Here is a 17,708-nt window from a genome sequence, read left to right on the forward strand (position 1 = left end):
CGCTTGAGAGAGTTATGCGCTATTTGAAAGGCACCGCGAGCTATGGGATTCACTACACCGGGTATCCAAGGGTACTGGAGGGTTATAGTGACTCAAACTGGATATCTGATGCTGATGAGATTAAGGCCATAAATGGTTATGTTTTTACACTTGGTGATGGCGCTGTTTCCTGAAAGTCTTGTAAGCAGACCATCTTAATGAGGTCAACTATGGAAGCAGAACTCACAGCATTAGATACTGCCACTGTTGAAACAGAGTGGCTTCGTGAACTCTTGATGGACTTACCTATGGTTGAAAAACCAATACCCCCTATCCTGATGAATTGTGATAATCAAACTGTGATCGTCAAGATAAACAGTTCAAAGGACAATATGAAGTCCTCAAGGCATGTGAAGAGGAGACTGAAATCTGTCAGAAAATTGAGGAACTCCGGAGTTATTACGTTGGATTATATCCAAACGTCGAAAAATTTGACAGATCCCTTCACAAAGGGTCTATCACGTAATGTGATAGATAATGCATCGATGGATATGGGTCTGAGACCCACCGCATGAGTTGTCCATAATGGTAACCCACTCTATGTGATCGGAGATCCCGTGAAGTAGAAGTGGGAGACAAGCTGTTGGTCAGCTTGGAGGAGAGTATCCGTATATTACCTATCCCACTCCATGAAGATGCAATACTCTCCTGATCTGCATGGCAGGTTGATACTTATTTTAATGTGTTTCAAGTGGCTTATTCGGGTAAGCAAAGATGTTGTCCCGCAGAACATCTTATGAGGAACACACCTATATAAATTTGACTGTTAACGTTGCAGTCTGTGAGAATTGGGTGTTCTCTAATAAATTCATGAAAAGGCCCTGGAGTATGACGTATACGCTCCACCCGCGGGGAAGCCTTGCGGCAGCCCAGTATCGGTCAAGAATTTGTGTGAAACTAGTCTCGCAGAAAACTTATAGTTCAAGGCATAGTCCACTATTCAAGTTGTGATCTAGTGTAGCATAAATCTCTAAGTGGAAGTTCAAATTCACAGTCTCCACTAAGCACCGGTATATAAATAATGTTTTGGAACTAAATGATGAGATGTGCCAATGAGATTTTGTGGGGGATTGTTGGAATTTTGCTAGTAGGCCTTTGGCCCAAAGCCCAACTAAAATTCTAAAATTCTCTTGGCCCATTCATGCACACATGTGAGTGGAGTGAGTGAGGCTAAAATTTAGTCGCACCCCGGAAGTTGAAAAAGAGTTGCACCTTTTTATAAGGTGAGCTCTTCTACCACTTGTATGAGCATGAGAAGAGGAGACCTACACGCGCGCTCCTCCTCCTCGCTCGCCTCGCCACGCCTCGCCACGCCTCACCTCGCCTCGCCTCGCCTCGTCACGACGCGTCGCAGGTTGCGGGATTGAGCCGAGCCGAGCCGAGGACAGAGCTATGCACGTTGTCTATATTTTTGCTGCTTGGGAAAAATTAATAACTTAATTAACAGACGCGTTAATTACTGAACCGTTTCTGATTCTTTTGGGTCGAGACGACTTGGACATGGGGTTTACTCCCACGACCTACCCGGCCCGCACTATATAGTCAGGCAGATGTCTACCCTAGCCGCCGCCGCTTCGTATGGTTTCTCACCACCGTTCCAGATCATTGCGCCGCCAAACAAGTCTTCTCCATCCCTCCTTTCGGCGTGCACCGGGAGAAGGGACAGCAGGCCTTCGGAACCCCGCATCTCGTGATCCTGTACGGGAGAGGGGCGATCAGATTTTTGGGGAGCGCACTCGCGCGACTATTGGCAGCGACGACTTCGCGGACGACGATTTCTTCCCCGACCTCGGCAACCTCATCCTCGACGACATGGGTGACAACGTCAACGCCGGCGGTGCTGCTCCCGCTGCACCGTATGTGATTCTATCCTTCCTGTTCGAGATCGTGGTAGAATTCATGTTTCTAGTATGTGCCCTAGATGTGATCTGTTCATCTGCTATTCTAGTTCGCATGATTAGTTTAATCTCTGCTACTATAGTCATGATTTATCTTATAATTATTCAGATTAAATCTTGTAATAACTTGCTCATATTTTCAACATTTAAAAGATAAGACGTTTTGAATAAACGAATCTATGAAAAAAAGAAAAAAATTCAGGTTGCGACAAGTAGCGCGCTGCATGTGCGCCACTTGTCGCGACATAAGAAAAATGAAGTGTTTTTTACAACGAGTATTTTTTAATTAGTGATTTCGGGCTTCTGAAGAAGCGCTCGTTATCTGGTTGCTTCCGGAAAAGAGCTTTGCTGGAAACGTCACGAGCTCTCGATATGGGCCTCCCAACCTTGCACCATCATCATCCACGGGCTTTCGGCCCCGTAGGCACTATTGAGTGGTACTACAGTACAACTGCTATTCTTTCCAGACAGAGAGGATCAGGAGATTCTAAAAAAAAGATAGAAGGGTCGGGAAAGCTTACCTCATAAAAAAAAAGAGGATCAGGAAAGCGGCGATGTACGATGCACGGAGCAGCGGTCGGCGGCGGTCGGCGGCGGTCGGCGGTCGGCGGTCGGCGGTCGGTTTACAGTACAACTGTGGCGAACTAGAGCAGCGGTCGGCGGCACGGCACGGCACGGTGCGTCGCCGCGGTGCTGCGTCGGCGACCTCCAGTGCGGCGCGCCGGTCTAGGCGTACAGGACTCGGAGGAAGCAACCGGCTCACGCCGTGGCGGCGCAGTGGCAGTTGCTGTGGCGGAACTGATGCGAGCAAGGACGAGGCGGCAGTCCGGCGCGCCGGTCGAAGCCACGCCGATTTAACACTTCAGGGTCTTCGTAGGCCCGGCTTGAGCAAAGATACCAACACACACTCGCATTTCCGTTCTGAACTGAATCTGGCTGTTGTTTCCTTGAGGTGTGAATGCCCAAAGGGGTATTTTGAGTCGCAGTGCGCAGTTTGCTTGATGAATCAAATGGTGCGTGCCATGGTTACATGGCTTAATGATGATTGCAGTATTTAGCGATGTTCTGGAAACATACAACTTTCTAGGCGACCAAACCGCAAAAGCTGGCAATCTTATTCAGTAGGACATTCTATCATGGATGGCTTCTGACAGTTGAAATCTGTTAAAAATCGTGAATCAACAGAAAGATATATTTATGACAATGGATCTGCCTCTGTTATGCATTACTTTTCGCATTCAGTAAACTCATGGATATTATAGTTGCATATGCAAAATGTCAGTTCAGGGAGAGTAGATCATGAAGTTTACAACTATAGCTATACTAAGATATACTCATTGCAGTTACGGAGTTCTGGGTGCTCTCCCTTCCTTCTCCATCCGCACAATTACTGGTTGCTTTGGAGTTGGAAGTGGTGCGCTTTCATTCTCTAACATAAACATAACCTATGAGATTAGTAGCCTATCATTAGCACAGTCCTGAACACACAAGATTCCCGTATGAATACACCGCAAAACTTCATTAAATGGGCAACTTGTAACAAATAAAGAGTCCACAAGTTCAATTGCGTTTCCATATTCCCATAATCTCCATGCCTGAGCAACAGAAGGAGATCAACATCTTACCACGCCTCTGCTATTCACAACTTTTCTTATACAATAAACACATAAATATTACAAGCACCTAAGTAAGAGTTCGGTACATAAAAAGTAAATCGTGAAGCATACAACTAAGCTATACTAGGATGTGTGCAAACTATGTTATTAAACATCTAACGGCCTTCTACTGTTGTGGAACTCATTACATTTACAGAATAGTTCATGCTGTCCCTTGCTTCTCCATCGTCACACTTACTTGGAGAGAAATATACAGGTTGTTTTGGAGTTGGAAGCAGTGCGCTTTCATTCTCTATCATAAACATAACAGATGACATTAGTGGCCTATCATCGGGATGGTCTTGAACACACAAGAGTCCCACATGAATACACCGTAAAACTTCCTGAAGTGGGCAGCTTGGCAAAATTGAAGAGTCCACTAGCTCGGTTGCATTTCCATCTTCCCATACTCTCCATGCCTGGCCAATATGAGGAAATCATGTTACAAATATTTTTTTTGTGTTATCCTGCAAGGTTGTTAACTTGTAATTTTGCGTATTCCATAAAAATTACATAAGTTATCAGACTACAAAAGTTTGTCTTGTGCTGCCTGAGGTGAGCTGATCTTCAACCCACTAACAATCTCCAACAGAAGAACGCCGAAGCCATAAGTGTCGGATTTCACTGAAAAGGCACCTCCGATCGCATACTCAGGTGACATGTAGCCACTGTTTAAAACAATCAACAGGTTAGTATGGAATGTATAAAGTAAAGTCTCCTTAACCATAAAAAGTAGTCTTTTAGTGGTTTGATAGTTCACAAGCTACTTACTACTCCCTCCGTTCGGAATTACTTGTCTCGGATATGGATGTATCTAGAACTAAAATACGTCTAGATACATACATTTCTGCGACAAGTAATTCCGAACGGAGGGAGTATGTCCCAGCGACCCTGGTTGTCTTTGCATGATTTTGGTCTGCACCAAAGATTCTTGCCATACCAAAATCCGAAATTTTTGGAGTCATTTCGGTGTCCAATAGAATGTTGCTTGCTTTGAGGTCTCTATGAATTATTGTTAATCTTGAATCTTGGTGAAGATAAAGAAGCCCTCTTGCTATCCCTTTAATTATTTTGAACCGCGTCAGCCAATCAAGCACATGTTTTCGTGCAGCATCTGTCACGATTAGCATGAAAGAAACTAGTCATAATGAATATCATTTGGGTTAATGTAAGAATTCTGCTATATGTGATCAACAAACTAGCACATACCAAAAAGAAAGGCGTCCAAACTTTTGTTAGGTAAATATTCATAGATCAGCAACTTCTCATCCTCCTGAATGCAAAATCCAAGAAGTCTGACTAGGTTCTTGCGCTGCAGCTTGGCAATCAGAACTACTTCATTTTTGAACTCCACTATACCTTGTTAGTCCTTCATCTCTGCTTGTGCCGAGGGTGAAAATGTGTCGTAGATATAGATGCAAGATGTCAAACTGTGGAGTTAATGGGACTAGTGATATGGATAAAGACATCAAGGTCGACATAGACCATAGGACAGATGGCCGGCCAGTAGACGACCGGCCGGAGAGCAGAACCCAAGTCTCACACGGCGACGGTGCTGCACGCGCAAAGAAAATTCGTCACTACGGGTTCAGATTGGAGTCTGGAGTGAGAGGGCGACAAGAGAAACCTCACATCATGTCATGTGGGTATGCTTGCTGTTGCTGCCGCATTTCTAGTGGAGGAAGGTAAGCTGGTGGTCGTGTACGCGGCGTGTGGTGTCTTCTTCACTCTGCTCTCCGACGATCTATCTGGTCTCTCATCACGGCCTTGGCCACAAAAAAGTCATGAGCTTGACCCACACTGGAACAGCGACGTGTGTGCTGATGCCGTGTGTTGTTTGACATTGGCAATTCTTGGGCTGCTTCCCTGGGTTTTGTATTCTAGCCTTGATCAGTAGCTGCCCGTATGAGCCAGATTCCCCTTGGGAGCTGACGGTGCGCTATGCTACATACGTAGTAAATTGAGGAACTAATGATATGAACGAACAATTTTTGTTGCAATGTTTTTCCAAACATGTGGCTCCCGTAGAAGTAGAATAAAATTGGCCTATGGTGAGAACTTTACTGAGAACTATACCCATAGTAAGCGATCTCGTTTTCGGTAAACAATAATTTTGGGTCATTTACTAGCTCCTAGGAGGCTGTTCTATATACCACTGATCAACTGTCGAATTTCTGAATTAACACCACTCTCCGTCTTCTAGATTAAACTTGATCTTAATGAACAATGCTATAAGTATGACACTTTGCATCCGATTTTTGTATGACGCTGAAGATCAAACCATTCCACACCTAGCAGAAAAATGCAGCACGCCGCTGTATTCCTAGTGAACAGTAAAATTAGAAAAGAAAATTGAAAAAACATCACTTTTTTGCAGCAACATTTGATAAATGTTTGCAAAATTTCATCGTAAAATGATATTTATCTAAGTCGTGGCAAAAATAACAAAATTGATGCTCCAAAAAACTATTTTTAGAGTGCTGATTCTGTTTCTTTTGCCACGACATCCACGGATGTTATTTCGTGATGACAATTTGCAAGTATTGAAAACATTTGTCAAATTTTGCCGCAAAAAAATCAGCAATTTTCTTTTTTTTTCTTCTGATTTTACTGTTTACTTGATCTCATATGAGCTCCAGCTGAGAAGGGCACTTTCGACTTGTTACCCCTTCAGTTAATAATATTGAAGGGTGTGGGCCTTTCAAGCATTGAATGCCTTGTAGCATCTTCAAATATGAATAGGTACATCACTAGTCATCAGTCATATCTTTTTTTTGCGGGGCATCATTATTCATATCCTTTGGTTAATAAAAAAGTTGTAATATGTATCAAAAGCTTGGGCATGCAAAAAGGAATGCATCCAAGCTTTTGTTAGATACTACCTCCCTTCCGGTTTATATGGCCCAATTCAAAAATCTTACCAGCCAAGTTAGATGATGAGTAGATTTTTGTAATATGCAAAAGTACTCAATTAACACGCTCGTTTTCCTCAAAAAAAATATGTTTACCAATGCATTAATTGCAATGCATGTATGTGTGGCCAAGAGAGAAGTGCATATTTCAACCCTCAATTTTTGCCCTAGTCTAATTTACAACCCCGAACTCCAATACCATCTAAATTACAACCCCCAACTCTCAAAACCGGCCAGGATTCAACCCTCCCCTCTCTGTTGACCGGTTTTGACTAGTCAACAGGTCCAGTCAGCATGCCACATCAGCAAAAAATGCAAAATTTCCAAGGAAACAACCTGTAAAATCGAAGAAAATCCAGGAAAAGAAATAAGAAATCCAATTTCCGAAAAACACGGAAAATAAAAAAACGAATTTCCAAAAAAAAATCCAGAAAAAAACCCAAAAACTCAAATTCCAGGAAAAAAATCATTTTTATTTTCCCTAGCTTTTTTCGCGAACAATTTTTCTGGAATTTTGCCTTTTTATATTTTTTTCCCGATCTTATAGATTTTTATTTACATTTTCTTGAAATTTTGAAAAAAATTCTGACGTGGCATGCTGATTGGACCCGTTAACTAGTCAAAACTGGTCACCCCAGGTCAAAACCGGTCAACAGGGAGGGGAGGGTTGAATCCTGACCGGTTTTGAGACTTGAGGGTTGTAATTTAGACGGTATTAAAGTTCAGGGTTGTAAAATAGACTAGGGCAAGAGTTCAGGGTTGAAATATGCACTTCTCTCCGTGGCCAATAAATGACCAAGGGGTATTACATGCATTGGTGAGTTTTATCTTAATTCTTGCATGCAGAGATTGTATGCACCTTGAATCTGAACATGTGATGGGAAGTAATAAATATGATACTTATAAAACAGGAAAACTGAAATTTTGATATGAGCTCTATAAATCGGAAGGGAGGTAGTATAAGTAATCATAGATAATTAACCTTTCGTCTCCCCGAATCAAAAGTTCAAGTCTAACTTGGTTTCTGTGCTGCAAATTAGCAATTATACTTCCTGCATTTTAAAATATTTGTAGTTTTATGTTTGTTTATTTACATCAAACATTTACATCAACAACATCAAATATATATTCTATGAAAATGTATTTTATGATGAATACGAAACTAATTTGGTATTGTAGATGCTGGCATTTTTTCCAATCAACTTAGTCAAACATAAAGATGTTTGATGTACGACAAACCTAAAAGTTTAAGTGTTTTTTAGGGAAAAAAGTTTAAGTATTTTGAACCAGGAGGGGGTAGACCTTAGAACTGTTCCTTTTTAAACTCCTCTCCCAAAAGGTATCTCCTGACCCCCCCTTGTAGCCCCTCTCCAAAAAGGTAACTCGTCAAACCACCCATCCCCCCCCCCCCCCCCCCATTAACTCATCAAATTTTGAGGAGTTAAATTGACCTTTCACATGTAAGTTCTCGATCCACCATATGGGCTGACTCATTGCAGCGAGCCCACTAAATGTGTAGGTTCTCTCGGTTTTGAGAAGGATCTGCAACCTTCCGTGGCGAGTTTTTCTTCCTTTTTAAGTTTTTCCATTGGTTTTTGTTTGTTATTTTATTTTGCAATTTGCTGTTATTTTCAAATTGCATGAATAGTTCTAAAATTCACAGTTATTTTCCAAATCCATGAATTTTTTTGGATTCATGAGTTAAAAATAGGAAGATTATTTGAATTAGTGAATATGTTTCCAACTTTGTGAAGACTTTTTGAAATCTAACAAATTAAAAATTCATAAATGTTTCACCTGCAAAACAAAATTCATAAATATTTATTATTATCCCAACATTTTCAAAATTCAGTTATTTTTTTGAATTCATGAATATCTTTCAAATTCACACATATTTTTCAAGTTCATGAACATTATTTTAATTCAAGACCATTTAAATTTGCGTCAATTTTGAAATTCTAGAACAATTTTTCAAATGTGCAAACATTTATTCGAAATCCACGAATATTTTAAAATTCATGATTTTTTTAAAACACTACAATAATTTTACAATTTATGATAAAATTTAAAATTCCAAATATTTTAAAATTCCGGAACATTTAATAAGTTCATGAACAATTTCAAATCCCTGAACATTTTATAAATCTCTGAGCATTTTTGACGGAAATTTTTAATTGTATGAGCATATTTTATAATATTATGTTAGTCTTTTTGGAAAAACAAAGACTTAAAATAGTACAAACCAGGCATCCAGAGAGTTTGTACGGTAATCCAGCGAGCTAATAACTTTAGTATTGTAAGACTGTTTCAAAATCCGGCAATGGGCCGGCACATGTCGCAAACGCACACTAATCAGCGCCTTAGTAGGGAGTAACTAGTTAACGAGCGCTTCTTCGGGAGCCTTGCAACGATCAGCGCCACTTGACGCGCTCCCAGCCATTCGCTACGTGTCGTGCTTTGGACGTTTCCTCCGGATTTTTTTTATTTTTCTGCAGGCGTTTTCGGCTATTAAACGGGTTTTTTTCGGGGTTTTTTCACGTTTTGGTTTTCCCTCGGTCTTCCTTAGTTTTTCAATAAAAAAATCCGAAAAAAAATTTGCGCGAAAAACGCGTTTTTTCGCGAAAGTCACGGTTATTTTCCGTGAGAGGCACGGTTGTGCTTTAGAGAGAGTCACGGCCGTGCCTTTCGGAAAAGGAAAAAAACGTGTTTTCTGTTTTTTTTTCTGTCGCGAGAGTCACTGTTTTGCTTCTGCGAGAGGCATGGTTGTGCTTCCGCGAGAGTCACGGCCGTGCCTCTCGGAAAGGGAAAAACAAAACGTGTTTTTTTTATTTTTTTTCTTTCACGAGAGTCACGGTTTTGCTTCCACGAGAGGCACGGTTGTGCTTTCGCGAGAGTCACGGCTGTGCCTCTCAGAAAGGGAAAAAATACGCGTTTTCTGTTTTTTTTTCTTTCGCGGGAGTCACGGTTTTGCTTCTGCGAGGGGCAGGGTTGTGCTTTCGCGAGAGTCACGTCCGTGCCTCTTGGAAACGGAAAAAACGTGTTTTCTATTATTTTTTCCTTCCACGAGAGGTACGGGTGTGATTTCGCGAGAGGCACGGGCGTGTCTCTTTCGAAAAGGAAAAAAAACCGTGCTCCCGGGGTTGGTTTTTTTGCCCGGTTTTTTCGTGAAAAAAATGTTCGTCAAAATCTATTAACATGAGATCTAGTTTTGAAGATCTCGACGCGAGGAATCCAATGGTAAAAACGGTTCAAGCTTTGGACGCACGGTTTAAAAAATAAAACATTTTAAATAAACGGATCTACGAAAAAAAAGAAAACTCGCAGGTTACGACAAGTGGTGCGCTGTATGTACGCCACTTGTCACGATCTAGAAAAGTGGAGTGTTCTTTGCAACGAGTACTCCTTAATTAGTGATTTCGGCCTTAGTAGCCATTTTCTTTCTTAAGCGTACGCAGCGCTCACGCGCAACCATATTGGGCTGGCCCAGATAAGGCTCCATCTAGCCCAGGCTGACTTTCAGAGCTCTTGCTCTTCCTCCGGTTATAAGAATTACACATATGCAACCTGTTTGATTTTTCCCTACGTTTTACTGCTAGGTTTTTTCTCCTTTTCTCCTTTTCTCTTTTTATTTTTATTTTAGTTTTAGGAGCATTTTTTCAAATTCGTGAGGTTTTTCCAAATGCATGATATTTTTGCAGATTCATTATTTTTTTTCTCAACTTTGTGAAATTTATAAAATCCATGAACTTTTTTCAAATCCATGAACTTCTGTAAAATTCATGAATTATTTTTCAAATTCGTGAATCAAATCCATGAACATTTTTTAATTCTTGATTTGTTATTTGAAATTTATATTATTTTTTGGGGAAAAGGTCTGCATTCTAGAATCGTTTCTATCATATTGTTTGCCTTAAGATTTCTATGAATTTTCTTCAAATCTTACCGAGCCTATTCGAAATCATTTTCTTTTTGCTTCGGAGATGGGTTGGTTGGATTAAAAGTATTTTTGTTAGTCTGCTAATTCTCCTGTGCTTCTACATGTCATTCCAGGGAAACAATTTCACTCTAAAAGGGGAGTGAGCTAGAGAGACACTCTTCCCTCTGCTTTTTGTCCTGGCTGTTGATTTCTTACAACAAATTCTTAATGAAGCAAGAAGAGACAACATTATCACTACTCCTCTAAAGATCAATTCATGCCCTAATTTCCCTGTCATTCAATATGCATATGACACCATACTAGTCCTGCTTGCAGATGATGTCCAATTGCTTCAAATCAGAAACCTTCTTTTGCACTTTGTTACTCAAACTAGGCTTACACTAAACTATAATAACTTAGTGATAATTCCCATTAATGTTGCCCCAAAAAATATTGAGTCCATAAATAACACTCTTGGATGTCTACTAGGCTCCTTACCATTTAATTACGTGGGATTACCACTCAACACAAACAAGCTTAAAATTGAAGACTTCAATGCAGTAAGCCAGTAATGCATATAATTGAGAGAAGAATCTTAGGTTGTACAACTTCAATTTCATATGATGGTAGTTTACAGCTTATCAAATCATTTTTCTCCTCTCTGCTTACATACTTTATGTGTCGTCTTGCTTTTCCTTTGGGAGTTTTGGACCAGGTCAATAAGTACTTAAGGCATTGCTTGTGGAGAAATTTTAGGTCTGAAGACATAGTCAAGCAAACCTAAAATCCATGGGGGTTTAGAAGTCTTAGACATAGTCAAGCAAAACAAAGCTCTGCTCCTTCAAAACCTCCACAAGTTCTATAAAAAGGAAAACTTGCCTTGGGTAGATCTCATCTGGAAGTCATACTATGTTGATGTTCCACCTCATGGTAGACTTAAGGGATCATTTTGGTGGAAATATCACTTGAAGCTCATCCCTCAATACAAGGAAGTAGCACAATGCAATGTTGTAAGGTAGACCATGCTTTTTTGGGAGGATAATTGGATTGGTCCACCTCTAATTCAACAATTTCTGGAGCTTCATCCTTTTTCCACCAAAGAAAATAGTTCTCTAGCAGCAATGATCAATCACCAAGATGTCTCTGAGCACTTCTAGAGGCCACCTACAAACCAAGCTTTCTCATAACTTACTGAACTTGAGAAGACCCTGACTCAGATCAACTTCTCTGCAACTATTGACACTTCATCTAACAACTGGAAAACAAAATTTTACTCTTCCAGGAAGATGCACAAGCACATCATGAGTCCATTAAGTGCTCATTGCTTCTTTCACTAGCTCTAGAAATGGGCAAGCAGAATCAGACACAAAATTTTCTTTTGGCCAGCTTTGTATGATAGAGTGGACACAAGGGTTTACTTCAAAGGAAATCTTTTAACATGGATTCATATGACTGTGTGTTGTGCAATGAAAACACCGAGGATAACATCCATCATCTGCTGAGACTGTACATTTGCACAAGACTGTTGTCACTCAATTTTTCCAAATAGGCATAGAGGAATTTCACTCTTTGATGAAGTGTTGCTTGTACATCAGACCTTCCCAAAGTAGAGTGCCTTAGATATCATCATCATGGGCTGCTGGAATATTTGAATACAGAGAAATAAAATTTTCAAAAATGAAATGGCAGGTAGTTTTTTCTTGGAAGCATAGGCTCAAACAAGATGTTATGTTGGTCAAGCATAGGACAAAGGTAAATAATCTAGATACTCTCAATCACTGTATTGCTCCCTTGATTTGATTAACCTCTTTTTATTATCTTGTTTTCATGTTAGAGAAAGCTAGAGTTGGTTAGATGCAAATCTTCATATGCTTGAATGTATATTTGTATTTGTACATATTTTAATTTAATAGAAAAATACACTGTATAACTATTGTTCTACACTCTCAGGGTAAAAAACATTGCTTCAATAGACCAATCTCCTTTCTCTTATAATGTAGAAGTACATTACTTACAAAAAAGGTAATGTTTTACATATTAAATTAGCATTAGTATCTTTCCTACCGCCCTTCCAACACTGTGAGGCTCATGCTGTTCATAGAGCTGGTGGTATTTTCTCCTGTTTCTTTTGCTTCGGAGTTCCTTTGTGCAAAATACACAGGTTGTCTTGGAGTTGAGAGTGACGTGGCTTCGTTCTCCAACATGAACACAACCTTTGACATGAGTGGCCTATTGTTTGGATTGTCTTGCACACATAAGAGTCCTATATGAATACACCGTAGAACTTCAGCTGGTGAACAATTATCAATAATGGAAGAGTCCACCATATCCATTGGCTTTCCATCATTCCATAAGTTCCATGCCTGAACCAATTGAACCAAACTCCTATAAAATTACTAGTTTCATTTGAGGTCGAGGCAAAATTAGAATTAATCGTACTTACATAAGCTAATAGGTTTGGAAAGTCTGAGAGGTGGGGTAAGCTAATCTTCAGACCACTTATGATCTCCAAGAGTAGTACACCAAAGCTATAGGTATCGGACTTGACAGAGAAGGCGCCGTCCATTGCATATTCAGGAGACATGTAACCGCTGCATCACAAATGATCAATAATTGAGTAACATATAATTTTAACTAAATAAATGTCTTGCACGAATTACTCACTAAGTCCCAACAACTCGGTTAGTGTTTGCTTCTTGTTGGTTGCGACCAAAGATTCTTGCCATACCAAAATCAGATATCTTTGGGCTCATATCCACATCTAACAAGATGTTGCTTGATTTGAGATCTCTATGAATTATAGTCAACCTTGAATCTTGGTGGAGATAAAGAAGTCCTCTGGCTACTCCTTTGATTATTTGAGACCTTGTTGGCCAGTCAAGAACATACTTACTTGCATCATCTAGCAAAAACATTATGCAACATTGTTATAATTATGCAATCAAGCTCTTTCAAATAGCGTGCTAGCTTTTATGAAAATGTAAATTTGAACATACCAAAAATGAAGATATCCAAGCTTTTGTTTGGTAAGTATTCGTAAATCAGAAGCCTTTCATCTCCATGAATGCAATAACCAAGAAGTCTAACAAGGTTTCTATGCTGCAACTTGGCAATTAGAACAACTTCATTTCTGAATTCTTCTGCTCCTTGTCCAGAACTCTTACCGAGCCTTTTGATAGCAACTTCTGTATCATCTTCTAGCATTCCCTGCAGAATTTCTTATCATTCTTAAGCTGAACAATACAGTATTGTCGCCTTCATCAGATACTGTACTTGGTAAGATTAATTTTGTTACCTTGTAAACCTTCCCAAAGCCTCCTTGTCCGAGCATGTTCTCCTTAGAGAAATCGTTTGTTGCGGTAACAATGTCTCTGAAGCTAACAAATGGAAGCTCTATATTTTCATCACCCAGAATAGTCTTTGCCTGGATATCCTTTTTACGGCGCATGCCTAACAGAAAGAATTGAAATATTGTTTGTTAGTAGTCCTCAGAAGTGCTACGGTAATAATGCATCCTGAGTTGTGAAGCAGCCGTGATTCTACCTCTGAACTTGCATATCCAAACAAGGAACATGCACATCAGTACAAGCAGACATGCCGCAACAGGCAGTAAAATCTTTAGCAAACTCCCCCTCTTTTTATTAGCTGCACAAATAAATTTCACGAAGAAAATTACTGCATTAACAGTCACATATATGATGTATGACGATATTTGACCAATTGTTAATTGTTGTTGGGACCTATACAAATTGGCATAGTTGCACTGCAGCTGCACGTACGTACCTGCTAGTTCAGACTTTGCCAGCCTCACGTAGAGCTCCTGCCCTTTGTCGACATACCGGACATCGACGATGTCACCAACCCAGATGACGCAACCGCTGCCTCCACCACCTCCTCTGATGTCCGCGGCGGCGAAGGCCACGCACGAGCAGTTGGCCAGGCACCTCGCCCTGCACTCCTCCAGCGTCGCGCCGGCGTCCACCGTCGCGTTGTCCGTGTCGGGGAGCTTCACGCCGGACACCACCGCGAACCCGTCCGTGGTGGCGCCCCTGCCGCGGCACTCCAGCGGCGCGTTCCTCCGGCACCCGGCCGACGCCTCCCTCATGGACCACTGCGCGGGGGACACTGGGACGAACCCCACCACGCAGCCGCAGAAGAGCGTGGACGCCGTGTTCACGTTGCACAGCCCGAAGGCGCCGCACTTGGCGTAGTCATCGCACACGTCCATCGGCGCCCGCGCGAACACGTTCCACACCCGGCTATCGGCGTCCCACACCAGCCGCTGGATCACGCCGGACTCGCTCAGCACGAGCCGCGAGAAGGGCGCGCCCGCCGTGGCGTTGAACACGTAGGCCACCTCGTCGGGCCGGACCACCATCTGGTTGGTGAACATGTTGGAGTAGGACGCCATCTCCGGGATGCCGCTGAACCACAGCCCGTTCCACGGCCCCGTGCGGTACTTCTTGGCGCCGCCGCGCCACGACACGCAGTCCGGGAGCCCCCTGGTGTCCATGGCGCGACGGCAATCGCCCGTCGCCGGGTCGTCCGGGGACCGCCACGACGTGAGGGACCACTCGACGCCGGTCTGCGGGTTCCTGCCGAGCCTCATGCCCGCGATCAGGGTGTTGGTCGGGTGGTCGAACGACTGCCAGAGGACGGTGCCGCTGCTCTCGTCGCGCACCACCAGGTTGCCGGACTCAAGCAGCTGCGCCACCGCCGCGGAAGGAGTGTCGCCGTCCGTCGTGTTGGAGGACCACGCGGCCCGACTGGAGCCATCGAGAAGGTGAAGGATGCCCGCGCCGTCGATCACCAGCACGCCGGCGGTGTCGTTGAGCGGGTTGTCGCGGTTGGCCACCCAGACCACGGCGTCCGTGGACGCGGAGAACCATATCCCGAGGTACCATCGGCTTGGCGCGCCCGGGGAGAAGAACCCCAGTGTGAAGGAGCCATCAACCGAGACGAGCGTCTGGTCGCCGGTGATATTGCGGCGGCCATCGTTCAGAGCGTCCGGAGATGAAACGCCCGAGCCCAAGCTGGTTCCAATTGAAAGGCAGAGCACGGAGACGAGCATGACATGAAGGTTGAGAAACATGGTTGTGTTGTGGTTCGCGGCCTCTCGTAGCACTTCTTGGTGGTACTCCCTTCGTTCCAAATTACTCGTCGCAGAAATGAATATATTTAGAATTAAAATACATCTAGATACATCCATACCTGCGACAAGTAATTCGAAACAGAAGAAGTACAAAACAAAAGAAATGCGCGTGTGTTTGATAGCTGCTCTATGTTTCATCGCCGGGCGTCAAAGGAGAAGTAGACTGTTGTTTCTACACGATCCCGGTGATGTATCCACCATGTTGCGAATACTAACGAGTGGCCATTTGATTGCGCGATCGCTTGGCAGGCTACGTACATGTAGGGGAATAGCTAGTCCATGGCCGACGGATCGACTCGGTCCAAGAACAAGTATACTTGCACATGACGGCACAGAGAAGATTACCTAGTCATGGACCGTATGTGACTGCTACTCCCTCCGTTTAGAATTACTTATCTCGAATATGGATGTATCTAGAACTAAAATACATCTAGATACATCCATTTTTGTTTCGTTTGAAATTATTTATCTTGAATATGGATGTATCTAGAACTAAAATACATCTAGATATATCCATTTTCTGCGACAAGTAATTCTGAATGAAGGGAGTAGTTAGCCAGGAAAGTTACGTGACTCGCATCCACCGGCAAGGCCCTTTTCCGAGGCTTTAATGGCGCCCTTGACTCCTTTGATCCCAAGAAATGGAAATTGTACAGGAATGCATCACTGTCTGTTACTTTTCCAGTTAATCTCGTCTCCATTTGTTACTCGTCACTCTTCATCTTCAATTATGTTAGTATAAACACACGAAATAATAAAAACTACAGCCAGATTTGTAGACCATCTAGCGACGATCACAAGCATTGAAACGAGCTGAAGATACGCTACCGTCATTGTTTCTCTCTCATCGGAGTCGGGCACAACTTGTTGTAGTAAAAAGTTAGGAAGTCATCGTGCTAAGGCCTACCAATACACTAGAACAACAACCGCCGTCGATGAAGAAAACTTATATCGAAAGAATCCAAACTGAAAACACATAAATAAAGAAAAACAAAGACCGGATCCGAGCGGGATACACCAAAGACAACCACTCACCGAATCCCGCGAGATCCGCCGGAGACACACTACCATACGCCCTCCGACGATGCTAGACGCACCACCAGAACGGGGGCTAGGCCGGAAGAACCTTATTCCATCTTCAAGAAGTCGCCGGCATCTCATCTCCATTTGTTACTTGTCTCTAATGATTTGAAATCTTATTTACTGCCTTCGTCCTGATTTATTAGTCCCCTTGTATTTTGCATCATATTTTGACCAAAATTTTAACTTAATAAAATGTAAGTTGTATGCACAAAAAATAATATGATTGAAAACTACATTTAAATATGAATCTGACAATATAAGTTTTTGTGATATGCATTAATATTTTGTTGGTCAAATATATGGTCAAACTATGACCTAAAATACAAGGGGAATGTAAACCATAACGGAGGTAGTAGTTAGCATGTGAATCATGTATTGTTCTCCTCGCTTAACCCCCGCCCTGGTGATGCGTCTAGCATCGTTGGTGGACGTCTGGAGGTGTGTCTTCGTTAAATCTGTCTTTTGTCTTTGGTGGATTTGCTCGGAACTGGTTGTCGTTCGTCTACATTCCTGTGTTTTCAAATTGGATCCTTCCGATCTACGCCACTCTTCATTGGCGGTGGTTCCTGTTCTAGTGTGCTGGTCCTCTAGGGCCTTAGCACGACGACTTCCTGACTTTCTACTACAACAAGTTTTGCCCGGCTCCAGCAAGGGAGGGCCGATAACGGCGACACGCCTTCAGTTCACTTCACTGCTTGGAATCATCGCTAGGTGATTTATGGATCCGAATGTAATTTTTATTATTTCTGGTGTTTATTATACTATCATGATTGAAAATTAATAGAACGGAAGTTTTTTCCCGGAAAAAGATTTGGCTCAAACAGGAGTACATTTTAACTCATCCATGGGACATAACGATGATCTTTTCTGCTTCTCAAAAAGTAGATCCATTCCCGATGCTAACTTAGGCTTGAGCTCTCGGCTTCTCTTGATACAACCTCGCCCTAAGACTCTAAGAGCATCTACAACTGAGCACCTTAAATAACCCACAAATGTCCAGACGGATGATCTAATTACTAACTGGTCAAAAAAAATTGATCCAGACGGGCGCCA

At 42.3% G+C, this 17,708-nt stretch overlaps 1 protein-coding gene across 2 annotated transcripts; it reads right to left on the minus strand.

The window, feature by feature from the left end:
* Nucleotides 1-12,295: 12,295 nt before the first annotated feature.
* LOC147986938 (receptor-like serine/threonine-protein kinase SD1-8) lies at nucleotides 12,296-15,746 on the minus strand. Of its 2 annotated transcripts, XM_087545006.1 has the most exons (7): nucleotides 14,204-15,743; nucleotides 13,964-14,065; nucleotides 13,716-13,870; nucleotides 13,417-13,627; nucleotides 13,085-13,322; nucleotides 12,864-13,011; nucleotides 12,296-12,783 (listed from the first exon to the last, which is right to left on the minus strand). In XM_087545006.1, exons 1-7 carry the CDS (start codon nucleotides 15,708-15,710, stop codon nucleotides 12,481-12,483), a joined length of 2,664 nt encoding a protein of 887 aa, XP_087401132.1. In that variant the 5' UTR covers nucleotides 15,711-15,743; the 3' UTR covers nucleotides 12,296-12,480. The 2 variants fall into 2 exon arrangements, with proteins under 2 accessions (XP_087401132.1, XP_087401131.1); XM_087545005.1 differs by having other exon boundaries at nucleotides 13,964-15,746.
* Nucleotides 15,747-17,708: the final 1,962 nt, after the last annotated feature.

This window comes from Triticum urartu, chromosome 2A (assembly GCF_056163025.1).
Source record: "Triticum urartu cultivar PI428250 chromosome 2A, HENAU_Tu73, whole genome shotgun sequence".
Classification (NCBI taxonomy): Eukaryota; Viridiplantae; Streptophyta; class Magnoliopsida; order Poales; family Poaceae; genus Triticum; species Triticum urartu.